Below are 27,494 nucleotides of genomic sequence, written 5' to 3'. Positions count from 1 at the left end.
GCTTTACAATATCAATCACAATCGACGAAGGGTATAACCAATATTTTCTGGCTATCCAACCCCAGTCTTTGCTTGGATATCAGCCATGATATTACCACGGTGCCTAGTACTCTACATATTTGTGGGATTTCTTAATGGCACCTTGGCGGCCAGGAAAGAGCAGTTCATAGTGGGTGGCCATAATGCCGCCGAGGGTGATGCTCCGTACCAAATCTCCCTGCAGACCGTGCCGGGCGACAGTCATCTATGTGGTGGTGCCATCGTCTCGGAGCGCTGGATACTCACCGCCGGACAATGCGTGAAGGGTTATCCGGCGGACAGGCTCCAAGTGGCCACTGGGAGCATTCGCTATACGCTGCCAGGAGCTATATACTATCCGGAGTCCATTTACCTGCACTGCAACTACGACAGTCCCAAGTACCACAACGACATTGCTCTGCTGCGGCTGAACGAGAGCATTGTCTACGATGCTCTAACCCAGCCTGTGGCTCTGCCCACTGCAGCCTTTCCCCAGGGCACAGCGGAGCTCCTCTTCACTGGCTGGGGGTCACAGTCGGTGGCTGGTAGTCTTCCCGTTCAGCTGCAGCGTGTCCAGCAGCAGCACATCACCAGCCAGGTCTGCTCGACCCTGCTCGCCGCCTACGAGGATGTGGAGCTGGGCGCCTGCCATGTGTGTGGTTTTCGTCAGGCGAACATTGGCGCCTGTCACGGCGACTCGGGCGGACCTCTGGTCTACGAAGGAACCTTGGTGGGGATTCTCAACTTCTTTGTGCCGTGCGCCCAAGGGGTGCCCGATCTTTTCATGAATGTAATGTACTACAGAGACTGGATCCGGCAGACCATGAGTGGAAATGGAAAGTGTTCCCAGGTCCATAAGCAGCAAATTGGCTAAATACATGAATGAATATGTATTTGAAAACCATTCGATGTGAATTTTTCCTGGATGTAATGGACAAAGTTGGCTCATGGCCAGACGCCAAGGGAGACAGGCAGACAGGCAGGCATTCAGACGGACTGCGACTGAGTCATCCTCCCGCTACTGATTTATGTCCGAGTCGGAGGAAATGTCTACTGGCTGCACGTGTGAGGCTGCGGCTACTCTAATTATAATCAGGTAGAGAGGTAGAGCCCAGACAGTCATGCTCTTGTAGGAAAACGCTCGGTGGACGCTGTCAAAAGATGCTGATAGAAATCGCTCACGGGATCTCGCGTAGCGAGTGGCGGGGCGCATGGAAATTCTGAAAATATTTCTTTCCGCGCTCACCATTCAGCAACAACAGAGAAGGGGAAAAACACTCACTCATTCAGTTGTGTATCAGTTGTATCTTGGCATTTTCGAAAAGATTTTCAGTTGCTGCATTGACTTGGACGTGTGCGGGTCTCAAGTTCTATTCTCCTTGGAATACGCGGCGTATACGCAGTGTCCATATAGTGTACTACTCATATGTAGGCGCGTGTGTCGTACTTTTTATATATATATATCGTACATTTTCTATATGTAGATATATTCTGAAATTGAGCAACAGAAATTTCGCAATTTCTACCAAGTCAATGGAAAATTGGTGGAAAAACAAGTGAAAATGTTAAAGTATGTGAAAGAATGTCTCCAATAAAGGCAATTGATCGATGAAATATCTATAGCCGAGATATATACCGAAGAAATGTGATGTATAATACCCGCAAGAGATCCAAAGTGTACATATACACACTCGCTTTTGATATATGTATAAATATAATAGATTCCGGACAAGCGAAGCCAAAATATTTCATGTCTGGCTGCTTATGAGAGTATTTCTGTGTGAAATATGGCGTACATTTCTGTGAGATATTTTCGTGATGGGTGCCCACAGTGCGTTGAAAGCCAGCCTCTCCCTGGACCCGCGTGGAGTGGCGTTAATTGTTTTGGCTGTGAGACCCGTAAAATGCATTCGGAGGGTGAAGCGTATTCTTTCGATTTGTTTTATTCTGTTTTAAACACTGGGAACGTCTTCAATAGAAGAAGTATAATTTTTTTCCATCGCGAGGAATTTTACCGCAGGGTCCTTCAAAGCCGCCGCAAGGGTTGGACGGGGGTAAAGCTGCTGAGGCTAACGTTGTAGCGTCATCTGCCCAGCGATAAGTCGTGGTATAGGTACCGCTAGGGGTACCGGTACCGGTAGAGGTACTGATAGTGGACATGGCAATGGAGCATCCAGCCATGGCACACAGCAGCAACAGGACTGTATGGAACTTCATCTTTCTATCTCTCGGTTGAAACTGATATTTCAATAGCGAAATTTCGCGCATTTATACTTTCCACCTTGAAAAAGAATTGCCAAATAATGACACAAATGCTTGATTAAGTTTGCGAAGTAAATCTGTTAGCTAAGAAACAGTTGGGCAAATATTTAATACTGGTATTGAATAAATTTGTCAAAATTTGGCTAGAAAACAAATGTTTGACGCGCTCGAACACGAGCATCTATCTACTTTGTGGGCTAACTGGGGGGCAGAGAAACAGAAGGTAATACGAGAATTATCAAATAATGACACAAATGCTTGATTAAGTTTGCGAAGTAAATCTGTTAGCTAAGAAACAGTTGGGCAAATATTTAATATTGGTATTGAATAAATTTGTCAAAATTTGGCTAGAAAACAAATGTCTGACGCGCTCGAACACGAGCATCTATCTACTTTGTGGGCTAACTGGGGGGCAGAGAAACAGAAGGTAATACGAGCAAAAAAATTGACTTCGATTGAACTTTTCATCTAGAAATACTGGGGATACTTATAATGTATACCCTTTAAATTAGAGCACAAACAGACAAGACAGTTGGGCATTACGAGGTCGATTTTGGATCGGAACTAGGAACGATCAGAATCGCTTACTAAATTATAATTTAATATCAAGTTGTACAGGGGTATATTAAATATGTGGTGACAGTGGATGTGTGTAACACTCAGAAGGAAGCGTTACCGACCCCATAAAGAATATACATTCTTGATCAGCATTAATAGCCGGGGCGATATAGCCATGGCCGTGTGTCCGTCTGTCCGTCCTAGAGACTATACGAGTTGAAGCAGTATGTATCCATACTCCTGTGATATCACAGTATTTCAAAATTTCGCCCGGGCCCTTTCCGCACCCACAAAGGACGTAAATCTCGGCATCCATAATTTTAGAGATTCGAGAAAACGCAGAACTATAGCGAATGACCATATCTGCCAGACTGACGAATCTGGATCAGATCTGATTATGTTTATAGCCAGAATGCAGATACCCAATGACGTCCACACGCTTACTTATTTTCTGTCTCCCTCTCATCTCACTGTTCTTCGTGCCATGTTTCGCACTCATTTCCTCTGGCGGATGGGAGCTATACTGAGTTTCGGGTATAAATGCAGAGTCCCGCTCGTTTCAAATATATTCAATGTACTATATATATGTATTAAGTACTGCATTTATTTTGGCTAAAGTTGAATTTCGAAGATATATAATATCTTTGCTTTGGAGCTGATGGACTCCCTGTTCCACTCCCTGTAGTACGGGGTTGGGTATATACATACATATGAAAGATCGTGTTCCACTCCCTGTATTGGGAAGTCCTGGTCCCAGTCCCTGTAGTATGGGTATGCGTTGGACTTGTTTCAGTCCCTACTCCACTTCCTGAAATACAGCAACTGGTACTGTGGTAGTACCTAGGCCTAGTACCCGATACCGCACCCGAACTCGGATTTTGTATAAAGTTATGTACTTGTACATATGGATATACATATGTATAAGAATAACCGAAAATTTAAGTATCCCGACTGAATCTGAATCTCTTTATTTATCATTATCACTTTATCATTATCCCCGTCGCATTTTGAACAACAATCGGCAATCGGAACCATTGATGGGCTTACAGCAACGAAAAGAATCAACCAACAGACAAGTTTTAGTCAGAGAAACAGAAACTTTTTACACTTCCTGCTTAATATTTATTAATAAAAGAAGTATAGTTTTTGGGCATTGCGTACAATCTTGCCACAAGGTCCTCCAATTTGATTTCCTCCGCATGGTCCTGGGTTTACAGCGGCTGGCGCTGCAGCGGTTGTATAGGACTGTTCTGTAGTTGTTGAACTTGTTCCCGTAGCAAAGGAGTATCCAGCCATGGCACACAGAAGCAAAAGGACTGTAAAGAACTTCATCTTTCTATCTTACGGTTGAAACTGATATTTTGTTAGAGAAATTTGTTGATTTTATACTTTTAGGTTCTCTTTGAAAGCCAAATATTGATACAATTGCTTGTAACCGTTTGCGTAGATTGACAAATATTTATCTCTGCACTCTGTTATTTAATTGTTGTATAAGTGTGCCATGGAAAACTTTGAATATTTCTTTTGTTTAACATTTTTATGTTTCCGCTGATTTGTTGCTAACAGGAATCCATTTATTTTCGGTCGTACAATATTTTAGCAGCAGATACATAAGAAAGCAGAAGATAAAGGGTAAAATCGTACACACGTGATATTATTTGGCGGCAATGGGGCGTATGCGGAACATCAAAATTTTAAAGACCGAAACAGCTGTTTGCATGATCAGTTATACATATAGAAATAATATTTGTCTAAAACAACACACGTGTGGCCACACACGAAACGCTAAGTGGAATTTTGGTCATCAAATCATTTAAATTTTTGCAGAATATATAGCTAAGATTAGTACAGAGTTTCCCCACCCCATATCTTATCCTAGCACCTATAAAGTGCATACCCGGATACGTTTATCCATTTTGATATCGTTTAGTATCGATTGTTTGTTATTTTAAGCTTTTGAGGGCAATCATTCTTTTGCCAAATTCCAGCATTCAAATCACGTAATCAAAATCAAATTTATGATATTTTTGGCGTGCTCTCTGCGTTGTGCCGTTTTTTTTTTATCTAGAAACAAAAGTCTTTCAACCCAAGCCAAATAAAATCAAAGAATTTATGACAGCTGATTGGACCGGAGCGTCTTAGTCATCTCCTAAGGCAAAACTAGCCACAAGAACATGATGTGATACACTGCCAAGGGGTATTATATTTTTCTTTATATATTATTATTATGGTATTATATATATAAATGCAATAGTTAATAGTATTTCTATTATTGATTTTCAAATACACCAGCCAAAATTCTATCTGCAGCTCAATATCCTAAACAGCAGATTTCTACGACCCTTTTGTTGGTTGTCGAGCGATAAGGGTATAGGAATTTCGGGGTGTCAAATTTTGTTCAAATTGTTAATTTGATTTAGGACTTTGATGCGGTTCGTTTATTTTGCATATTTTCTTACACATGTATATACATATATGCCAAATTATGTTGATGAGTCAGCTGCCGGGGGAACACGGAATGCGCATTGCACTTGGGGCGGCCGCGACCGTCAACAAAAGTGGCAACAAATGAAGCATGGGTCAGGAGGCACTTTCAGTTTTGGCCAACAACAGACAAAAGACAACGACTAATCGGACGAGCAGGTTCTATGAATAGAACACCAACAAAATCAGCTGCGCGCTGAAAATCACATTCGTGGGGCAACGCGTCGCCAAAAACCTGCCAAACAGAGTCAAGAGTGCAGTCGACGTCAAAGTCAACGTCACATGCAATACCAAAAACACAACACAAAGCATAAGGCGAAACAAATATTGAACAAATTATGTATTGAAGATGTTATACAGTCGCGGCCGTTTGCATAGGTTCGGGCGATAAACCCAAGGTTAATATTGAGTTTAGAAAGAGTTCAAGGAAAAAGGTATAGGATCTGTTGGATTGTACCTTCTAACAAATAGGGAAGTAAATACATACGTATATTCGCTGCCATATGACACATACAAAAAAAATACAATAACACAAGTTAATATATTCGAATTTCATAATTGGAATAAATCAAATTTAAATAGTTTTTCCATATTCCTAACCCTCATCCCCTGAACCTATATTCATAGCCCCTGCTGTATGATTCTTCTGAGTGAATAATAATAAAGAAATTGAGCAAAAAAAGCTGCGCGCGTTTGGCTGCATTAAAACTTTGAGCAAGGAGGCGCAGCAACTCAGTCGAGTTGAAAATTTGTCGCGACCAGCAGTACACGTTACAACGTCTCGGTGACGACGCCACAGCCCCAGACCAAGATAACACAACAGAACGGAACAGAACAGAATCCAACCGAGTGGAGCCGAGGCGACCTGAACGCCAACCCAAACGCGCGCAGCTCGTGCAAATTATTTTCGAAAAGAAAAATTCTGAAATTTGTTTACGAAACTCAGAAAAACACTGTGCGTGTGTGTGGTGTGTGTTTTGTTTGTGAAAAACGTGCTCGACCTGCCAGGCATTGTGTAATTAGTGGGCAATCAAGAGATCATCAGTATTAGCCATCATTCTTCGAAGTATTACAACTTGAGATCATTCAACAAACAATCAACCGTCATCATGGCGGTTCCCATTTCTTCTGCATTTCCCCCACACAGATTTCCATTCGGGGGTATACCTATTCGTATGAGCCAAAATGGAGGACATGTGGCTTTCATTACCTTTTCATAAAAACACAAAATATTTGTCAATTTATTTTTAGTCGTGGCGTAGAGACGCAGCAGCCAATTTTGGCTAAGCTGTGCCTGCGGTGTGTAAATGTTGTGTGTAATTTTAGTCCCAAATAAATTCAAATTAATTAAAATGGAAGTTAAAATTTATTTAGCATTTCATTGAGTGCTGATTCACGCCATGCCCCCGCGACAACGAGCCAGCCAGCCAGCCAGCCAGCGATGCAAGTGGCGCCTCACGTTCAATAGTCGGCGCAGTTGCAGTCGCAGCAGCGGCTACCGCATTTGGTCCGGTCCGAGTTGAACGTATATATATTTCTATATTAGGGCATACCCACACTACACACAATAGGGGAATGGGTGACCGTGTTTGGGGGACCCCAAAGTCGCACTCCCTTGTGGAATGCCGTGAAGGATGAGCTTCCAAAAAATCAGATTACGTAGTCCCCAAGCACAGATCTGCCATCGATCAGCGAGCCGGTTGTGCTACTCGATTTTTGACTCATTTGGCTAAAATTAACAATTTCTAACCATATTGAGAAGGTCGTTTGCTGTCAGCCCCATTTGCTTCGCTCATTCACTTGTCTTCGTTCCACTCGTCGCAGTGCATTTGTGTCTGCCTTTCGTTTTTGCATTTGATCAGGCGGATCGCCTCGTTGCCGGGGGAGCGCGGAACCCCATGGGAATCCAAAAGGCATTGCCAAAAGCAATCCGCAAATATGCCAAATATTTACCAGAATTATTTGTTCCTCCTTGGGACTTGGGTGTGTTTTTATGAATCATGTTCTTTGATCGGACTTAGTATATTTCTTATGATATACAAAGCGTCTGTGTGTTTTTTGATAAGGGTCAATGACAGGACGTTTGAGGGATTGGTTCAAGTGTTAATAATAGAACGAACGCTTATTTACAAATGAAGGAGAAGCTAAGAAAACCGGTTTTAAGAAGTGATATGTTTGACTAAGATCTATTTTTATTCACAAAGAAAAACAAAACATTTAATTTATTTAATTGATAATCTCTATAAAAGGTTTATAAAATGAATACGTTGTGGCTTAAAAATGTATTTACAAATTTATTAGTACCTAGTAGGTACTACCTGCTTACTGGTAATATCAAAATGAGCACATGGGAATTAACTTTTCCATTTTCTCCTCACATTTCGAGGAAACCCCAAACTCTACAACGAAGCTTCTTCAAATTTTGACAGAAATCAAATGGTAGAGTCGTTTGACAGCAGCAGAGAAGAGGCGGGAAATTCAAAAAGTCGGGCACTTCATAAATTGTAAAATAAATCATTGCAGCAATTTAGAAAAACAACCTTTGTTGGTTTGAGTTATCTCTTAATACGGGTATTACAAAATTTCTCGTTTATTACTACAAACATTATTAAAAATTTTGAAAATTCAATGAGTCATAATTCATAACGGAAATTCATAGGCTCATTTAAAGGCTTAAACAATGCATACTTTGCGGCTCACAGCTTAAACTTAAGACAGCAGAAATATACTTCTTAATAATTAATAAAAATACTACAAAATACTGAAAATACCGCGATAAGCAAATACCTTACGCTCTCACACTGAGCTTGAATTTTTTGTTGTGAAAAAAAACCTGTTTATGTACGAACATTCTCCACTCCACAGAACGGTAAACCGTATATATGTATAATTCATAATTATATATAATTCATCGATGCTCTACGGCCCTGGTATCTATCGTTCTTACGTTAAAAGAAAGAGCGCTGCCAGCTCGTGAATTTTCACCTAAAAGCAAAACTAAAACAAAATACGAAAGATACGAAGTGGAGAGCAAAGAGGAGAGCAGAAGCAGCAGCAGCAACAACAACAAAACCGGCTACACAATGTACAACGGAGAGATAGAGAGACGCGAAAATGCCGGTGCGCGAGAAACTCCGTCGGCGATCGTCGCTTCAAAAGCATTTTCGACGCGCAACAGTAACGACGCTGACGACGGTCCCGTCCCAGTCCCAATATCCGTTCACGCGAATTATACAAACGGTGGTCAGACGGCGGCTACACAGGCGACCATATTCCTCAGCCACAGCAACAACAGCCATCATCTCAACAATAGAAAAAACCCGCCAAATTTCCAGACAAACGCGTGTGTCAACGGCAACGGCAGCAACAACCATACAGAGCAGAACGCATCGCAATTTGTGCCAAATTTTAGCAATTTAAATTTTTACGCCCAACAGCCAACGTCAGCACAGAGCAACAACAACAACTACGACGTTTGCCATCAACAGGTGTGTGTATCGTGTGTCCCCCTCTTCACTGCCTGTAAAGTGTTGCGTGTGTGTGTGTGTCCTATGTCCTGCGTGTGATCTTCTTCCCCAGTTTCCCAACAGTGAATCAAATAAATTATGTTTTAAAAATGATATTAAATTCCACCGAAATGTGAAATCCTTTAGTTTGGTACAGAAGTGAATTTTTGAACTGGGGTTTTTAATTATTTAATTAATAAACAAAAAGAGACTAAGAATCATTGCGTGGCTGAACTTTCTCGCTGTGTGTGTTCTCTTCCCCACCCCCACAGTAACCCTGACTGGTTGGGGAGCACCGGAGAACAGTTTGCCGACAGTGGAGCGCCTGCAGACCCTCAACCTGACGATCATCCATCACGAGGAGTGCCGCAAGGCCTGGGACTATCACGAGGGCATCGACATCGGACACATCTGCACCCTAACAAGCGCAGGAGAGGGGGCCTGCTCCGGCGACTCCGGCAGTCCAATCATGTGGGAGGGCAATCTGGTGGGTCTGGTAAACTGGGGACGACCCTGCGGTGTTGGTCTGCCCGACATGTAAGTGGCTCAATTTTCCATTCTTTTTACCAACTCCAGAGTTTTTTTTTTTTTTTTTTTTTTTTTTTAGATGCGTTATATACTTTATTGCTCATTGCGAATAAGTATACTTATGTTAGTGTTAATAAAGTCTTCAATTTTATAATTGAAATGGTTAATTATAAAGAAAAACTTCTCTAGACAGTGTTAGTAGTGGAGTGCACATATAGCTAGAGCTCCTCTCGTATGGCTGGCCGGAAACAAAAACTGAAATACTTGTAGTAAACTTATGTAACGTGTCAAGGACTTTCGGCGGGGAAAGACCCATGTTCATTTCTTGTGGGCAGATACGGGCGGCGTTCCGTAGAACTTAAGCTTCTTTATGGTCCCCTTGAAGGGAGTTGCATATATTGATAACAAGTCCTTGTTGCTGCTGGGCACTCGCTTGACAACGGTTGCTGGCGCACGGGGTGAGTCTATGACAACATACTGCTCCCAAAATGTCACTGGTAGCTCGAGCAATGCTTTCATCACCTCCTTTTGCGTAAAGACCTCTGTGTAGATGGCATGTTGATCGGGATCCGCCGATGAATACCCCACAATGGTGGGTCCAAAGATAACAGAGATGTTGTCGATCGGCATCAGTACCACAGGGCATTGAGCAATGCGCTGGAAATGCAGAATGAGGAAGGCCAGCGTATCCCGATTGGCTTGCGGCATCTGCTTTACAGACTTGTACAGCATCTCTTGGGACATTGAAGTGTCTGGATTTTGCACAGCGTTGGCAAAATCTTTCCACTGGCCGGTGGGGATGAGTGGCTCGACGAGAGACCTCAGGAAATCCTTCACACAACAGCAAAGCACATAGATATCCGTGTTGCCTAAATGTGGGGTGGATTTGCCTCGCAAGAACTGCTCTTTGAGGGCTTTGTACTCCCGCTCCGACGAGGACACGCGATAAAGGCCCACTTCGGTGAGGCCGCGCGCCTCAATCTCATTCACACAGTGCACAATCGGTGCTGGAATCATGGGCGCAATCGACGGGGCAAAGTCACTGAGGTAGCCCGTCATTGTCTTTGTCGTTGGTGTTCCCGATCGGGGCACACAGCTGACTGTGAGCAGATACTGGCAGTCAATATGACAGCGCACTGGGCAGTCCTGACAACGCAAGCCAACAGCGCCGAACCGAATGCGCTTCTGGCACTGCACACAATTGTCACCGCGCAAGAACGTCTTCTGGCTGAAGGTGTGATTCCTCATCAATGGACGGTGCTGACCGGGTGTCCCCGATTCGGCTAGCACATGCGGAGCCATGGCATTCAGCGGAGTTAGTGGTGGAGCTGTGGCCTCTTTAAAGGCGGAGCGTCGAGGCGTCGATACCAAGCCATCGGCAATCCTCTCAGGGGCTCCATTCGCTGGCTGGATCACTCCCTGCCCATCCTGGGGTATGGTGAGCTTGGTGGTAGCACAAAAGCGCTCAGCGCCCTGACCCACATTCACTGTATGCTCTTCTACGCCAATGCCAGCACCCGAGCGCCGCATCTTACTCGTGGTTGGCGTGTGCGTCGACATGCTGCCATTCAATCCGGTACTTATCCGCGATCTCTTAGCACTTATCCGAGATCTGATTTAGACAATTTTCATACAAATTTGTATTCGTATCTGTATTTTTTTTTACAATAAGTGCCAGGCACGCTGCAAGGGACGCTATAATTTTTTCCAAGTGCCGTTGTTTTCGAATGTTTTTGTACTCTCAAATTTTTCTTTTCCAGGTATGCCAACACGGTTTACTATCCGGATTGCATCCGTAGGACTCCCACGGGATGCAAGAATCGGGTTAACTAGAATAAAGACAAATACATAAAATCGTGTTAGAAATGTGAAATATACATATTTATTGATAGTGATTTTAATAAAATTTCTTTTGGGAAGGGAAAACCAAAAGGTAAAGGCTATTCGCTGGTCATACCTGGTTTTAGACGGGGCAATCAATGCTTTTATAGATCTGTTTGTACGCAAAATGCTATCAAGACATAAGATATAATCGTTTTGCGATTGTAGATTAAGCTCTGGCGAGGGCTGAGGAATTTCAAAGAGGAAATAAATATTGCACAATAAGATGTTGAGATAATTCGTAGACTGATCGAAATCCAATGTTTTGGGTAAATTGTATGGGATGGGATAATAACGATGAAGCTTTGATATCTTTATCTTTATAATTTTGAATCTTATGAATTTTTGGGTACTCGATTGGAATCAGATAATAATTAATTAAAAGTGAGTATTTTTCGAATGGTCAATACAATTTAGAGCATTATGCGGAAACTTTAGAGTGATCTAATACTAGATTATACTCTCTTTATACTTTCTTCATAAAGTTGTTGTACTGCTTCCCTGGACATAGGGGCTTGCTGGCCTTGGCCCTGAGCCAATGTCCAAGCACTGGCCGGTTCCGAGCTATTGACTATCCATTGACGCTGGTGACATTGATAGCCCTGTCACAAAATCATAATCAGAGTGCCGTCTGTATCACTTTATGATACTCGTATCTGGTTTATGGTATAGATACAACTTGGAGGAACATCGAATCCGATTTACGATATATCCAAGATTTCCGTTCTGTCGAGTATAAAAGCAAAATCACGACACATGGATACGCTTAATAGGCACGTACAAATTCAACGAATCATTCACTATGCTGGTTCGCCTGGCATATGCGACGACGATCCTCCTGATCCTGCTCAGTGGATCAACCAGAGCCATTCGAGTGGCGCCGCTGAGCGCCAAGCAGCAGGAAAGGTTATCCCAGGGGGCCAGAGCGTTCGAAGGTCGCGTCATAGATGGCACGGATGCGGAGCTGGGTCTGGCCAAGTACCAGATCTCACTGCAGGGAAGCTATTACTACGATCACATGTGCGGTGGAGCGATCGTCAACGAGCGGTGGGTCGTGACGGCGGCCCACTGTGTTTACGGATATAATCCCAGCTACCTGCGGGTGGCCACCGGCACTGTTCGCTGGGCCGAGCCCGATGCTAGGTACTTTGTGGAGGAGTACTGGGTGCACTGCAACTACAACGTACCTAACTACGCCAACGACATTGCCCTGATCAAGCTGAACGACTCGATTGTGTTTAACGAGGTCACACAGCCCATAGCCTTGCCCAAGGAGCCGCTGGCCAATGGCACAGAACTCCTGCTCACTGGATGGGGCTCTACCGAATTGTGGGGTGACTCCCCTGATGTGCTGCAGAAGGCCTCCCTCACGTACGTCGATTATCCCACTTGCCAGAAGTTACTGGACAACGATCCCCTGAACGGTCATTGCCACGTGTGCACGCTGACGTCGGGCGGACAGGGCGCCTGCCACGGCGACTCCGGAGGTCCGCTGACAGCCAACGGACAGCTGTACGGCGTGGTCAACTGGGGCTATCGCTGTGCCACTCACCGCCGGACAATGCGTGAAGGGTTATCCGGCAGACAGGCTCCAAGAGGCCACCGGGAGCATTCGCTATACTCTGCCAGGAGCTATATACTATCCGGAGTCCATTTACCTGCACTGCAACTACGACAGTCCCAAGTACCACAACGACATTGCTCTGCTGCGGCTGAACGAGAGCATTGTCTACGATGCTCTAACCCAGCCTGTGGCTCTGCCCACTGCAGCCTTTCCCAAGGGCACAGCGGAGCTCCTCTTCACTGGCTGGGGGTCACAGTCGGTGGCTGGTAGTCTTCCCGTTCAGCTGCAGCGTGTCCAGCAGCAGCACATCACCAGCCAGGTCTGCTCGACCCTGCTCGCCGCCTACGAGGATGTGGAGCTGGGCGCCTGCCATGTGTGTGGTTTTCGTCAGGCGAACATTGGCGCCTGTCACGGCGACTCGGGCGGACCTCTGGTCTACGAAGGAACCTTGGTGGGGATTCTCAACTTCTTTGTGCCGTGCGCCCAAGGGGTGCCCGATCTTTTCATGAATATCATGTACTACAGAGACTGGATCCGGCAGACCATGAGTGGAAATGGAAAGTGTTCCCAGGTCCATAAGCAGCAAATTGGCTAAATAAATGAATGAATATGTATTTGAAAACCATTCGATGTGCATTTTTCCTGGATGTAATGGACAAAGTTGGCTCATGGCCAGACGCCAAGGGAGACAGGCAGACAGGCAGGCATTCAGACGGACTGCGACTGAGTCATCCTCCCGCTACTGATTTATGTCCGAGTCGGAGGAAATGTCTACTGGCTGCACGTGTGAGGCTGCGGCTACTCTAATTAGAATCAGGTAGAGAGGTAGAGCCCAGACAGTCATGCTCTTGTAGGAAAACGCTCGGTGGACGCTGTCAAAAGATGCTGATAGAAATCGCTCACGGGATCTCGCGTAGCGAGTGGCGGGGCGCATGGAAATTCTGAAAATATTTCTTTCCGCGCTCACCATTCAGCAACAACAGAGAAGGGGAAAAATACTCACTCATTCAGTTGTGTATCAGTTGTATCTTGGCATTTTCGAAAAGATTTTCAGCTGCTGCATTGACTTGGACGTGTGCGGGTCTCAAGTTCTATTCTCCTTGGAATACGCGGCGTATACGCAGTGTCCATATAGTGTACTACTCATATATAGGCGCGTGTGTCGTACTTTTTATACCCGATACTCAAAATGAGTATTGGGGTATATTAGATTTGTGGTAAAAGTGGATGTGTGTAACGTCCAGAAGGAATCGTTTCCGACCCCATAAAGTATATATATTCTTGATCAGCATCAATAGCCGAGTCGATTGAGCCCTGTCTGTCTGTCCGTCCGTCCGTCTGTCCGTCTGTCCGTCCCCTTCAGCGCCTAGTGCTCAAAGACGATAAGAGCTAGAGCAACGATGTTTTGGATCCAGACTTCTGTGATATGTCACTGCTACAAAAATATTTCAAAACTTCGCCCCGCCCACTTCCGTCCCCACAAAGGACGAAAATCTGTGGCATCCACAATTTTAAAGATATGAGAATGACCATATCTTTAAGACTGCGGAATCTGAATTGGATCGTATTATTATTATAGCCAGCATCAAGAAAACAATTTCATTCTTTCTCGCCCTGTCTCTCTCTAACACACACGTAGCATAGGCGGCTTTGCTTAGAGTAAAACATTAGCGCCTAGATCTCAGAGAATACAAAAGCTAGAGCAACCAAATTTGGTATCCACACTCCTAATATATCGGACCGAGACGAGTTTGTTTCAAAATTTCGCCACACCCCCTTCCGCCCCCGCAAAGGACGAAAATCTGTTGCATCCACAATATTGCACATTCGAGAAAACTAAAAACGCAGAATCATAGATAATGACCATATCTATCAGATTGCTGAATGTGGATCAGATCGGATCATTTTTGTAGCCAAAAGCAAGAAATCAATTTTCAGTGGCTACGCAGCGCCCGACGTCACGCTCAGACTGATTTTCTGTCTCTCTCGCACGCACTCTTTGTCGTGTCGTTTAATATTAGCGGCGTCTGCCGCAGGAGAGCCATACTGACTTAGTATCGGGTATAACCGTAGAGTTGCGGTCTCCGCAGCAACTCACAACGTTCCCCCTCGTTTTCTTTATATATTATTATTATGGTATTATATATATAAATGCAATAGTTAATAGTATTTATATTATTGATTTTCAAAAACACCAGCCAAAATTCTATCTGCAGCTCAATTTCCTAAACAGCAGATTTCTACGACCCTTTTGTTGGTTGTCGAGCGATAAGGGTGTAGGAATTTCGGGGTGTCAAATTTTGTTCAAATTGTTAATTTGATTTAGGACTTTGATGCGGTTCGTTTATTTTGCATATTTTCTTACACATGTGTATACATATATGCCAAATTATGTTGATGAGTCAGCTGGCGGGGGAACACGGAATGCGCATTGCACTTGGGGCGGCCGCGACCGTCAACAAAAGTGGCAACAAATGAAGCATGGGTCAGGAGGCACTTTCAGTTTTGGCCAACAACAGACAAAAGACAACGACTAATCGGACGAGCAGGTTCTATGAATAGAACACCAACAAAATCAGCTGCGCGCTGAAAATCACATTCGTGGGGCAACGCGTCGCCAAAAACCTGCCAAACAGAGTCAAGAGTGCAGTCGACGTCAAAGTCAACGTCACATGCAATACCAAAAACACAACACAAAGCATAAGGCGAAACAAATATTGAACAAATTATGTATTGAAGATGTTATACAGTCGCGGCCGTTTGCATAGGTTCGGGCGATAAACCCAAGGTTAATATTGAGTTTAGAAAGAGTTCAAGGAAAAAGGTATAGGATCTGTTGGATTGTACCTTCTAACAAATAGGGTAGTAAATACAGAGATACATTTTCTTCAATAGTTTTTGAAAGATCCTTCATCTTAGTACCTATGTATGTACATATATTCGTAGCCCTTACGACACATACAATACAAATACAACAATACAAGTTAATATATTCATATTTCATATTATTCCATATTCCTAACCCTCATCCCCTGAACCTATATTCATAGCCCCTGCTGTATGATTCTTCTGAGTGAATAATAATAAAGAAATTGAGCAAAAAAAGCTGCGCGCGTTTGGCTGCATTAAAACTTTGAGCAAGGAGGCGCAGCAACTCAGTCGAGTTGAAAATTTGTCGCGACCAGCAGTACACGTTACAACGTCTCGGTGACGACGCCACAGCCCCAGACCAAGATAACACAACAGAACGGAACAGAACAGAATCCAACCGAGTGGAGCCGAGGCGACCTGAACGCCAACCCAAACGCGCGCAGCTCGTGCAAATTATTTTCGAAAAGAAAAATTCTGAAATTTGTTTACGAAACTCAGAAAAACACTGTGCGTGTGTGTGGTGTGTGTTTTGTTTGTGAAAAACGTGCTCGACCTGCCAGGCATTGTGTAATTAGTGGGCAATCAAGAGATCATCAGTATTAGCCATCATTCTTCGAAGTATTACAACTTGAGATCATTCAACAAACAATCAACCGTCATCATGGCGGTTCCCATTTCTTCTGCATTTCCCCCACACAGATTTCCATTCGGGGGTATACCTATTCGTATGAGCCAAAATGGAGGACATGTGGCTTTCATTACCTTTTCATAAAAACACAAAATATTTGTCAATTTATTTTTAGTCGTGGCGTAGAGACGCAGCAGCCAATTTTGGCTAAGCTGTGCCTGCGGTGTGTAAATGTTGTGTGTAATTTTAGTCCCAAATAAATTCAAATTAATTAAAATGGAAGTTAAAATTTATTTAGCATTTCATTGGGTGCTGATTCACGCCATGCCCCCGCGACAACTAGCCAGCCAGCCAGCGATGCAAGTGGCGCCTCACGTTCAATAGTCGGCGCAGTTGCAGTCGCAGCAGAGGCTACCGCATTTGGTCCGGTCCGAGTTGAACGTATATATATTTCCATATTAGGGCATACCCACACTACACACAATAGGGGAATGGGTGACCGTGTTTGGGGGACCCCAAAGTCGCACTCCCTTGTGGAATGTCGTGAAGGATGAGCTTCCAAAAAATCAGATTACGTAGTCCCCAAGCACAGATCTGCCATCGATCAGCGAGCCGGTTGTGCTACTCGATTTTTGACTCATTTGGCTAAAATTAACAATTTCTAACCATATTGAGAAGGTCGTTTGCTGTCAGCCCCATTTGCTTCGCTCATTCACTTGTCTTCGTTCCACTCGTCGCAGTGCATTTGTGTCTGCCTTTCGTTTTTGCATTTGATCAGGCGGATCGCCTCGTTGCCGGGGGAGCGCGGAACCCCATGGGAATCCAAAAGGCATTGCCAAAAGCAATCCGCAAATATGCCAAATATTTACCAGAATTATTTGTTCCTCCTTGGGACTTGGGTGTGTTTTTATGAATCATGTTCTTTGATCGGACTTAGTATATTTCTTATGATATACAAAGCGTCTGTGTGTTTTTTGATAAGGGTCAATGACAGGACGTTTGAGGGATTGGTTCAAGTGTTAATAATAGAACGAACGCTTATTTACAAATGAAGGAGAAGCTAAGAAAACCGGTTTTAAGAAGTGATATGTTTGACTAAGATCTATTTTTATTCACAAAGAAAAACAAAACATTTAATTTATTAAATTGATAATCTCTATAAGAGGTTTATAAAATGAATACGTTGTGGCTTAAAAATGTATTTACAAATTTATTAGTACCTAGTAGGTACTACCTGCTTACTGGTAATATCAAAATGAGCACATGGGAATTAACTTTTCCATTTTGTCCTCAAATTTCGAGGAAACCCCAAACTCTACCACGAAGCTTCTTCAAATTTTGACAGAAATCAATTGATAGAACCGTTTGACAGAAGCAGAGAAGAGGCGGGGAATTCAAAAAGTCGGGCACTTCATAAATTGTAAAATAAATCATTGCAGCAATTTAGAAAAACAACCTTTGTTGGTTTGAGTAATCTCTTAATACGGGTATTACAAAATTTCTCGTTTATTACTACAAACATTATTAAAAATTTTGAAAATTCAATGAGTCATAATTCATAACGGAAATTCATAGGCTCATTCAAAGGCTTAAACAATGCATACTTTGCGGCTCACAGCTTAAACTTAAGACAGCAGAAATATACTTCTTAATAATTAATAAAAATACTACAAAACACTGAAAATACCGCGATAAGCAAATACCTTACGCTCTCACACTGAGCTTGAATTTTTTGTTGTGAAAAAAAACCTGTTTATGTACGAACATTCTCCACTCCACAGAACGGTAAACCGTATATATGTATAATTCATAATTATATATAATTCATCGATGCTCTACGGCCCTGGTATCTATCGTTCTTACGTTAAAAGAAAGAGCGCTGCCAGCTCGTGAATTTTCACCTAAAAGCAAAACTAAAACAAAATACGAAAGATACGAAGTGGAGAGCAAAGAGGAGAGCAGAAGCAGCAGCAGCAACAACAACAAAACCGGCTACACAATGTACAACGGAGAGATAGAGAGACGCGAAAATGCCGGTGCGCGAGAAACTCCGTCGGCGATCGTCGCGTCAAAAGCATTTTCGACGCGCAACAGTAACGACGCTGACGACGGTACCGTCCCAGTCCCAATATCCGTTCACGCGAATTATACAAACGGTGGTCAGACGGCGGCTACACAGGCGACCATATTCCTCAGCCACAGCAACAATAGCCATCATCTCAACAATAGGAAAAACCCGCCAAATTTCCAGACAAACGCGTGTGTCAACGGCAACGGCAGCAACAACCATACAGAGCAGAACGCATCGCAATTTGTGCCAAATTTTAGCAATTTAAATTTTTACGCCCAACAGCCAACGTCAGCACAGAGCAACAACAACAACTACGACGTTTGCCATCAACAGGTGTGTGTATCGTGTGTCCCCCTCTTCACTGCCTGTAAAGTGTTGCGTGTGTGTGTGTGTCCCTATGTCCTGCGTGTGATCTTCTTCCCCAGTTTCCCAACAGTGAATCAAATAAATTATGTTTTAAAAAGGGTATTAAATTCCACCGAAATGGGAAATCCTTTAGTTTGGTACAGAAGTGAATTTTTGAACTGGGGTTTTTAATTATTAAATTAATAAACAAAAAGAGACTAAGAATCATTGCGTGGCTGAACTTTCTCGCTGTGTGTGTTCTCTTCCCCACCCCCACAGTAACCCTGACTGGTTGGGGAGCTCCGGAGAACAGTTTGCCGACAGTGGAGCGCCTGCAGACCCTCAACCTGACGATCATCGATCACGAGGAGTGCCGCAAGGCCTGGGACTATCACGAGGGCATCGACATCGGACACATCTGCACCCTAACAAGGGGTCTGGTAAACTGGGGACGACCCTGCGGTGTTGGTCTGCACGACATGTAAGTGGCTCAATTTTCCATTCTTTTTACCAACTCCAAAGATTTTGATTTTTTTTTTAGATGCGTATTATACTTTATTGCTCATTGCGAGTAAGTATACTTATGTTAGTGTTAATAAAGTCTTCAATTTTATAATTGAAATGGTTAATTATAAAGAAAAACTTCTCTAGACAGTGTTAGTAGTGGAGTGCACATATAGCTAGAGCTCCTCTCGTATGGCTGGCCGGAAACAAAAACTGAAATACTTGTAGTAAACTTATGTAACGTGTCAAGGACTTTCGGCGGGGAAAGACCCATGTTCATTTCTTGTGGGCAGATACGGGCGGCGTTCCGTAGAACTTAAGCTTCTTTATGGTCCCCTTGAAGGGAGTTGCATATATTGATAACAAGTCCTTGTTGCTGCTGGGCACTCGCTTGACAACGGTTGCTGGCGCACGGGGTGAGTCTATGACAACATACTGCTCCCAAAATGTCACTGGTAGCTCGAGCAATGCTTTCATCACATCCTTTTGCGTAAAGCCCTCTGTGTAGATGGCATGTTGATCGGGATCCGCCGATGAATACCCCACAATGATGGGTCCAAAGATAACAGAGATTTTGTCGATCGGCATCAGTACCACAGGGCATTGAGCAATGCGCTGGAAATGCAGAATGAGGAAGGCCAGCGTATCCCGATTGGCTTGCGGCATCTGCTTTACAGACTTGTACAGCATCTCTTGGGACATTGAAGTGTCTGGATTTTGCACAGCGTTGGCAAAATCTTTCCACTGGCCGGTGGGGATGAGTGGCTCGACGAGAGACCTCAGGAAATCCTTCACACAACAGCAAAGCACATAGATATCCGTGTTGCCTAAATGTGGGGTGGATTTGCCTCGCAAGAACTGCTCTTTGAGGGCTTTGTACTCCCGCTCCGACGAGGACACGCGATAAAGGCCCACTTCGGTGAGGCCGCGCGCCTCAATCTCATTCACACAGTGCACAATCGGTGCTGGAATCATGGGCGCAATCGACGGGGCAAAGTCACTGAGGTAGCCCGTCATTGTCTTTGTCGTTGGTGTTCCCGATCGGGGCACACAGCTGACTGTGAGCAGATACTGGCAGTCAATATGACAGCGCACTGGGCAGTCCTGACAACGCAAGCCAACAGCGCCGAACCGAATGCGCTTCTGGCACTGCACACAATTGTCACCGCGCAAGAACGTCTTCTGGCTGAAGGTGTGATTCCTCATCAATGGACGGTGCTGACCGGGTGTCCCCGATTCGGCTAGCACATGCGGAGCCATGGCATTCAGCGGAGTTAGTGGTGGAGCTGTGGCCTCTTTAAAGGCGGAGCGTCGAGGCGTCGATACCAAGCCATCGGCAATCCTCTCAGGGGCTCCATTCGCTGGCTGGATCACTCCCTGCCCATCCTGGGGTATGGTGAGCTTGGTGGTAGCACAAAAGCGCTCAGCGCCCTGACCCACATTCACTGTATGATCTTCTACGCCAATGCCAGCACCCGAGCGCCGCATCTTACTCGTGGTTGGCGTGTGCGTCGACATGCTGCCATTCAATCCGGTACTTATCCGCGATCTCCTGTTGCCCACACTGGGGATCGGGTTCTTGGGTAACGAAGGTCGATGCTCGCGCCAGGACTTGGACCTGCGCACGTCTAGGATGTCGTCTTCCGAATGTGTGATGGACATGTCCGACAGCATCGAGCCTGTGGAGTTGATATCTCCATAGGATTTGTCCTCCCTGACAGCGTTCAGGGACTTGCGCTTCCGGGATGACGGCAATGTGGTAAGAAAGGCCAGCTTATCGCGCGTCTCGTTGTTTAGATTTCGCTCGTGCCGCAACAGATCTGCCAAAGCCATTATCTTGCTTTCCATGGAGTCTCTTTCATGCTCGGCCTGGCGGCGAGCCTTGATCTCCATATCGATGATGCGTCGGGCGTGAAACAGCTTGCCTTCCAGATCACCCATCTTGTTAAGCGACTTATTCAGCTCATTTTGTATCCTCGCGGTTTCCGCCGCATACCCTGCGCACTTTTCATGGTACTGCTCGAACATACGCAGGAACCGTAGAAACTCCTCCTCAGCGGTCCCGTCGGTCAGCACTTCCATGCAACGCCGCAGATCATCAAACGCAGCCAAGGTCGAAAACGTCATTTTCAGTGTATTCCTTTTAACCGTAGATAGAAATCTCTGTACTGGTGCTACTCACGCACTGATTTATACAATTTTCATACAAATTTGTATTCGTATCTGTATTTTTTTTTACAATAAGTGCCAGGCACGCTGCAAGGGACGCTATAATTTTTTCCAAGTGCCGTTGTTTTCGAATGTTTTTGTACTCTCAAATTTTTCTTTTCCAGGTATGCCAACACGGTTTACTATCCGGATTGCATCCGTAGGACTCCCACGGGATGCAAGAATCGGGTTAACTAGAATAAAGACAAATACATAAAATCGTGTTAGAAATGTGAAATATACATATTTATTGATAGAAATTTTGATAAAATTACTTCTGGGAAGGGAAAACCAAAAGGTAAAGGCTATTCGCTGGTCATACCTGGTTTTAGACGGGGCAATCAATGCTTTTATAGATCTGTTTGTACGCAAAATGCTATCAAGACATAAGATATAATCGTTTTGCGATTGTAGATTAAGCTCTGGCGAGGGCTGAGGAATTTCAAAGAGGAAATAAATATTGCACAATAAGATGTTGAGATAATTCGTAGACTGATCGAAATCCAATGTTTTGGGTAAATTGTATGGGATGGGATAATAACGATGAAGCTTTGATATCTTTATCTTTATAATTTTGAATCTTATGAATTTTTGGGTACTCGATTGGAATCAGATAATAATTAATTAAAAGTGAGTATTTTTCGAATGGTCAATACAATTTAGAGCATTATGCGGAAACTTTAGAGTGATCTAATACTAGATTATACTCTCTTTATACTTTCTTCATAAAGTTGTTGTACTGCTTCCCTGGACATAGGGGCTTGCTGGCCCTGGCCCTGAGCCAATGTCCAAGCACTGGCCGGTTCCGAGCTATTGACTATCCATTGACGCTGGTGACATTGATAGCCCTGTCACAAAATCATAATCAGAGTGCCGTCTGTATCACTTTATGATACTCGTATCTGGTTTATGGTATAGATACAACTTGGAGGAACATCGAATCCGATTTACGATAAAACTCTTACGATATATCCAAGATTTCCGTTCTGTCGAGTATAAAAGCAAAATCACGACACATGGATACGCTTAATAGGCACGTACAAATTCAACGAATCATTCACTATGCTGGTTCGCCTGGCATATGCGACGACGATGCTCCTGATCCTGCTCAGTGGATCAACCAGAGCCATTCGAGTGGCGCCGCTGAGCGCCAAGCAGCAGGAAAGGTTATCCCAGGGGGCCAGAGCGTTCGAAGGTCGCGTCATAGATGGCACGGATGCGGAGCTGGGTCTGGCCAAGTACCAGATCTCACTGCAGGGAAGCTATTACTACGATCACATGTGCGGTGGAGCGATCCTCAACGAGCGGTGGGTCGTGACGGCGGCCCACTGTGTTTACGGATATAATCCCAGCTACCTGCGGGTGGCCACCGGCACTGTTCGCTGGGCCGAGCCCGATGCTAGGTACTTTGTGGAGGAGTACTGGGTGCACTGCAACTACAACGTACCTAACTACGCCAACGACATTGCCCTGATCAAGCTGAACGACTCGATTGTGTTTAACGAGGTCACACAGCCCATAGCCTTGCCCAAGGAGCCGCTGGCCAATGGCACAGAACTCCTGCTCACTGGATGGGGCTCTACCGAACTGTGGGGTGACTCCCCTGATGTGCTGCAGAAGGCCTCCCTCACGTACGTCGATTATCCCACTTGCCAGAAGTTACTGGACAACGATCCCCTGAACGGTTATTGCCACGTGTGCACGCTGACGTCGGGCGGACAGGGCGCCTGCCACGGCGACTCCGGAGGTCCGCTGACAGCCAACGGACAGCTGTACGTCGTGGTCAGCTGGGGCTATCCCTGTGCCACTCACCGCCGGACAATGCGTGAAGGGTTATCCGGCAGACAGGCTCCAAGTGGCCACCGGGAGCATTCGCTATACGCTGCCAGGAGCTATATACTATCCGGAGTCCATTTACCTGCACTGCAACTACGACCTACAACTACGACTACGAACCCAGCCTGTGGCTCTGCCCACTGCAGCCTTTCCCCAGGGCACAGCGGAACTCCTCTTCACCGGCTGGGGGTCACAGTCGGTGGCTGGTAGTCTTCCCGTTCAGCTGCAGCGTGTCCAGCAGCAGCACATCACCAGCCAGGTCTGCTCGACCCTGCTCGCCGCCTACGAGGATGTGGAGCTGGGCGCCTGCCATGTGTGTGGTTTTCGTCAGGCGAACATTGGCGCCTGTCATGGCGACTCGGGCGGACCTCTGGTCAACGAAGGAACCTTGGTGGGGATTCTCAACTTCTTTGTGCCGTGCGCCCAAGGGGTGCCCGATCTTTTCATGAATGTCATGTACTACAGAGACTGGATCCGGCAGACCATGAGTGGCAATGGAAAGTGTTCCCAGGTCCATAAGCAGCAAATTGGCTAAAAAAATAAATGTATGTATTTGAAAACCATTCGATGTGAATTTTTCCTGGATGTAATGGACAAAGTTGGCTCATGGCCAGACGCCAAGGGAGACAGGCAGGCATTCAGACGGACTGCGACTGAGTCATCCTCCCGCTACTGATTTATGTCCGAGTCGGAGGAAATGTCTACTGGCTGCACGTGTGAGGCTGCGGCTACTCTAATTAGAATCAGGTAGAGAGGTAGAGCCCAGACAGTCATGCTCTTGTAGGAAAACGCTCGGTGGACGCTGTCAAAAGATGCTGATAGAAATCGCTCACGGGATCTCGCGAAGCGAGTGGCGGGGCGCATGGAAATTCTGAAAATATTTCTTTCCGCGCTCACCATTCAGCAACAACAGAGAAGGGGAAAAACACTCACTCATTCAGTTGTGTATCAGTTGTATCTTGGCATTTTCGAAAAGATTTTCAGTTGCTGCATTGACTTGGACGTGTGCGGGTCTCAAGTTCTATTCTCCTTGGAATACGCGGCGTATACGCAGTGTCCATATAGTGTACTACTCATATGTAGGCGCGTGTGTCGTACTTTTTATATATATATATCGTACATTTTCTATATGTAGATATATTCTGAAATTGAGCAACAGAAATTTCGCAATTTCTACCAAGTCAATGGAAAATTGGTGGAAAAACAAGTGAAAATGTTAAAGTATGTGAAAGAATGTCTCCAATAAAGGCAATTGATCGATGAAATATCTATAGCCGAGATATATACCGAAGAAATGTGATGTATAATACCCGCAAGAGATCCAAAGTGTACATATACACACTCGCTTTTGATATATGTATAAATATAATAGATTCCGGACAAGCGAAGCCAAAATATTTCATGTCTGGCTGCTTATGAGAGTATTTCTGTGTGAAATATGGCGTACATTTCTGTGAGATATTTTCGTGATGGGTGCCCACAGTACGTTGAAAGCCAGCCTCTCCCTGGACCCGCGTGGAGTGGCGTTAATTGTTTTGGCTGTGAGACCTGTAAAATGCATTTGTCTGCCGATAGCCAGATGTTTACCTGGCTTCTGGTCTTATTTTAGCATCGGTCGCACGCTCTGCCGCACCTGAGAAATTCGGAGGGTGAAGCGTATTCTTTCGATTTGTTTTATTCTGTTTTAAACACTGGGAACGTCTTCAATAGAAGAAGTATAATTTTTTGCCATCGCGAGGAATTTTACCGCAGGGTCCTCCAAAGCCGCCGCAAGGGTTGAACGGGGGTAAAGCTGCTGGGGCTAACGTTGTAGCGTCATCTGCCCAGCGATAAGTCGTGGAATAGGTACCGCTAGGGGTACCGGTACCGGTAGAGGTACTGATAGTGGACATGGCAATGGAGCATCCAGCCATGGCACACAGCAACAACAGGACTGTAAAGAACTTCATCTTTCTATCTCTCGGTTGAAACCGATATTTCAATAGAGAAATTTCGCGCATTTATACTTTCCACCTGTGAAAAAGAATTATCAAATAATGACGCAAATGCTTGATTAAGTTTGCAAAGTAAATCTGTTAACTAAGAAACAGTTGGGCAAATATTTAATATTGGTATTAAATAAATTTGTCAAAATTTGGCTAGAAAACACATTTTTGAGGCGCTCTATCTACTTTGTGGGCTAACTGGGGGGCAGAGAAACAGAAGGTAATACGAGCAAAAAAATTGACTTCGATTGAACTTTTCATCTAGAAATACTGGGGATACTTATAATGTATACCCTTTAAATTAGAGCACAAACAGACAAGACAGTTGGGCATTACGAGATCGATTTGGGATCGGAATTAGGAACGATCAGAATCGCTTACTAAATTCTAATTTAATATCAAGTAGTACAGGGGTATATTCAATTTGTCGTGACAGTGGATGTGTGTAACACCCAGAAGGAAGCGTTACCGACCCCATAAAGAATATACATTCTTGATCAGCATTAATAGCCGGGGCGATATAGCCATGGCCGTGTGTCCGTCTGTCCGTCCTAGAGACTATACGAGTTGAAGCAGTATGTATCCATACTCCTGTGATATCACAGTATTTCAAAATTTCGCCCGGGCCCTTTCCGCACCCACAAAGGACGAAAATCTGTGGCATCCACAATTTTAAAGATATGAGAAAACCAAAAACGTAGAATTGTAGAGAATGACCATATCTTTAAGACTGCGGAATCTGAATTGGATCGTATTATTATTATAGCCAGCATCAAGAAAACAATTTCATTTTTTCTCGACCTGTCTCTAACACACACGTAGCATAGGCGGCTTTGCTTAGAGTAAAACATTAGCGCCTAGATCTCAGAGACTATAAAGTCTAGAGCAACCAAATTTGGTATCCACACTCCTAATATATCGGACCGAGACGAGTTTGTTTCAAAATTTCGCCACACCCCCTTCCGCCCCCGCAAAGGACGAAAATCTGGGGATATTCAAAAATCTCAGAGACTATTAAGGCTAGAGTAACCAAATTTGGTATCCGCACTTCTGTTAGATCTCACTATAAGACGCATATCTCAGAATTTCGCCCCACCCCCTTCCGCCCCCACAAAAGACGAAAATCTGTTGCATCCACAATATTGCACATTCGAGAAAACTAGAAACGCAGAATCATAGATAATGACCATATCTATCAGATTGCTGAATCTGGATCAGATCAGATCATTTTTATAGCCAATAGGAACAAATCAATTTGCAGTGGCTACGCAGCGCCCGACGTCACGCTCAGACTGATTTTCTGTCTCTCTCGCACGCACTCTTTATTAGCGGCGTCTGCCGGAGGAGAGCCATACTGACTTAGTATCGGGTATAACCGTAGAGTTGCGGTGTCCGCAGCAACTCACAACGTTCCCCCTCGTTTTAATATAAATCTAAATTTTTTTTGACTTACTTTTGCACAATCACTTTTCTCGTACTCCAATTGCCGGCTAACTCGCTTCGCTCACTTACGCAGATTTGAGTAAAATATTGGACGAAGACGAAGTAATACTTTTTTTCTTAGACCCGTACTGTATGCTCATTTACACAAAAGTCTGACGATAATAATGACGAAAGTCCGATCACAAAATATTGTTAACTTTGACATTTAATCCCCAGGCACTCTAGATCAAGAAAAAAAACTAGGGGGAACGTTCTGAGTTGCCGATTGCGCATTTTTTGCCTTTTTTTTAAGACCAAATGCAGGAAAAATATAAACAGCTATCGATAATTTGGCTAGATGCCAGGGTAACACTAATCTTATTGCTACTTTGTTTACATTGTTTTTAATTTGTTTTAATTATTTCAGGTGGAGTATGCGGCCGTGGAGAACATCATTACGCCTATTGGTCTCGTCGTCGGCTGCGAAGTGGAATCCTTGCGAGTGTCGGCGCTAAACTGGGACTGCAGGACAGCATCAACAGGGCTGAAGCTGGCCGAGGTCCAGTGCATCGTCATTCTGGATGTGGGTTAGCAATTTCTGTTAAGGTGAAGTGGTTTCGTATCTGTGGAAGAATAGAAAGGTTTTTAGTTTCTTTTCCGCCGCCGCCATCATCTGGATTCTGGAGCTGCCGCCGTCCATCATCAGGTTCTCTGCTGGGGCCGTCATTTGCCTGCTGCATTAGCGCTACTGCGGCTGATTTCCATATTGTGTGTTGTAAACGGATTGCGCAGCCAGTTCTCGCGTCTGACTTGGAGCAATATT

The 27,494-nt window shown here is 44.5% G+C and overlaps 7 protein-coding genes across 10 annotated transcripts; 4 read left to right on the top strand and 3 right to left on the bottom strand.

Annotated features, from left to right (window-relative positions):
- Window positions 1-5: 5 nt before the first annotated feature.
- Window positions 6-27,283, top strand: LOC108154873 (chymotrypsin-2). Of its 4 annotated transcripts, none has more exons than XM_033388535.1 (3): window positions 6-1,588; window positions 8,188-9,365; window positions 18,082-18,834. In XM_033388535.1, exon 1 carries the CDS (start codon window positions 86-88, stop codon window positions 890-892), a length of 807 nt encoding a protein of 268 aa, XP_033244426.1. In that variant the 5' UTR covers window positions 6-85; the 3' UTR covers window positions 893-1,588; window positions 8,188-9,365; window positions 18,082-18,834. The 4 variants fall into 4 exon arrangements, with proteins under 4 accessions (XP_033244426.1, XP_033244427.1, XP_033244428.1 ...); XM_033388536.1 differs by lacking the exon at window positions 6-1,588 and adding an exon at window positions 27,099-27,283 and having other exon boundaries at window positions 8,809-9,365; window positions 18,082-18,704; XM_033388537.1 differs by lacking the exon at window positions 6-1,588 and adding an exon at window positions 21,554-21,628 and having other exon boundaries at window positions 8,809-9,365; window positions 18,082-18,704.
- LOC117186999 lies at window positions 3,916-4,211 on the bottom strand. Its single transcript, XM_033388545.1, has one exon. It carries the CDS (start codon window positions 4,168-4,170, stop codon window positions 3,964-3,966), a length of 207 nt encoding a protein of 68 aa, XP_033244436.1. The 5' UTR covers window positions 4,171-4,211; the 3' UTR covers window positions 3,916-3,963.
- On the top strand, window positions 8,383-11,249 carry LOC117186998. The gene is made up of 2 exons (XM_033388544.1): window positions 8,383-8,810; window positions 11,117-11,249. Exons 1-2 carry the CDS (start codon window positions 8,406-8,408, stop codon window positions 11,153-11,155), a joined length of 444 nt encoding a protein of 147 aa, XP_033244435.1. The 5' UTR covers window positions 8,383-8,405; the 3' UTR covers window positions 11,156-11,249.
- LOC117186994 (GTPase-activating protein RacGAP84C-like) lies at window positions 9,513-10,956 on the bottom strand. Its single transcript, XM_033388531.1, has one exon. The coding sequence runs from the start codon at window positions 10,914-10,916 to the stop codon at window positions 9,675-9,677; it is 1,242 nt and encodes a 413-aa protein (XP_033244422.1). The 5' UTR covers window positions 10,917-10,956; the 3' UTR covers window positions 9,513-9,674.
- LOC117186995 (chymotrypsin-2-like) lies at window positions 11,814-13,122 on the top strand. Its single transcript, XM_033388532.1, has one exon. The coding sequence runs from the start codon at window positions 12,040-12,042 to the stop codon at window positions 13,069-13,071; it is 1,032 nt and encodes a 343-aa protein (XP_033244423.1). The 5' UTR covers window positions 11,814-12,039; the 3' UTR covers window positions 13,072-13,122.
- Window positions 19,265-21,423, bottom strand: LOC108154868 (rac GTPase-activating protein 1-like). The gene has a single exon (XM_017285306.2). The coding sequence runs from the start codon at window positions 21,345-21,347 to the stop codon at window positions 19,497-19,499; it is 1,851 nt and encodes a 616-aa protein (XP_017140795.2). The 5' UTR covers window positions 21,348-21,423; the 3' UTR covers window positions 19,265-19,496.
- On the top strand, window positions 22,217-23,557 carry LOC117186996 (chymotrypsin-2-like). Its single transcript, XM_033388533.1, has one exon. The coding sequence runs from the start codon at window positions 22,491-22,493 to the stop codon at window positions 23,472-23,474; it is 984 nt and encodes a 327-aa protein (XP_033244424.1). The 5' UTR covers window positions 22,217-22,490; the 3' UTR covers window positions 23,475-23,557.
- Window positions 27,284-27,494: the final 211 nt, after the last annotated feature.

This window comes from Drosophila miranda, chromosome 2 (assembly GCF_003369915.1).
Source record: "Drosophila miranda strain MSH22 chromosome 2, D.miranda_PacBio2.1, whole genome shotgun sequence".
Taxonomy (NCBI): domain Eukaryota; kingdom Metazoa; phylum Arthropoda; class Insecta; order Diptera; family Drosophilidae; genus Drosophila; species Drosophila miranda.
Note: the sequence above shows the minus strand (reverse complement) of the source record. Positions and strands in the feature narration are given on the sequence as shown.

Bases quoted from the DNA above. Each gene is read 5' to 3' on its own strand.
- LOC108154873 (XM_033388535.1), top strand. From the start codon at position 86: ATGATATTACCACGGTGCCTAGTACTCTACATATTTGTGGGATTTCTT.
- LOC117186999 (XM_033388545.1), bottom strand. From the start codon at position 4,170: ATGAAGTTCTTTACAGTCCTTTTGCTTCTGTGTGCCATGGCTGGATAC.
- LOC117186998 (XM_033388544.1), top strand. From the start codon at position 8,406: ATGTACAACGGAGAGATAGAGAGACGCGAAAATGCCGGTGCGCGAGAA. The intron at 8,811-11,116 runs GTGTGTGTATCG...TTTCTTTTCCAG, and splicing joins ACGACGTTTGCCATCAACAG to GTATGCCAACACGGTTTACT.
- LOC117186994 (XM_033388531.1), bottom strand. From the start codon at position 10,916: ATGTCGACGCACACGCCAACCACGAGTAAGATGCGGCGCTCGGGTGCT.
- LOC117186995 (XM_033388532.1), top strand. From the start codon at position 12,040: ATGCTGGTTCGCCTGGCATATGCGACGACGATCCTCCTGATCCTGCTC.
- LOC108154868 (XM_017285306.2), bottom strand. From the start codon at position 21,347: ATGACGTTTTCGACCTTGGCTGCGTTTGATGATCTGCGGCGTTGCATG.
- LOC117186996 (XM_033388533.1), top strand. From the start codon at position 22,491: ATGCTGGTTCGCCTGGCATATGCGACGACGATGCTCCTGATCCTGCTC.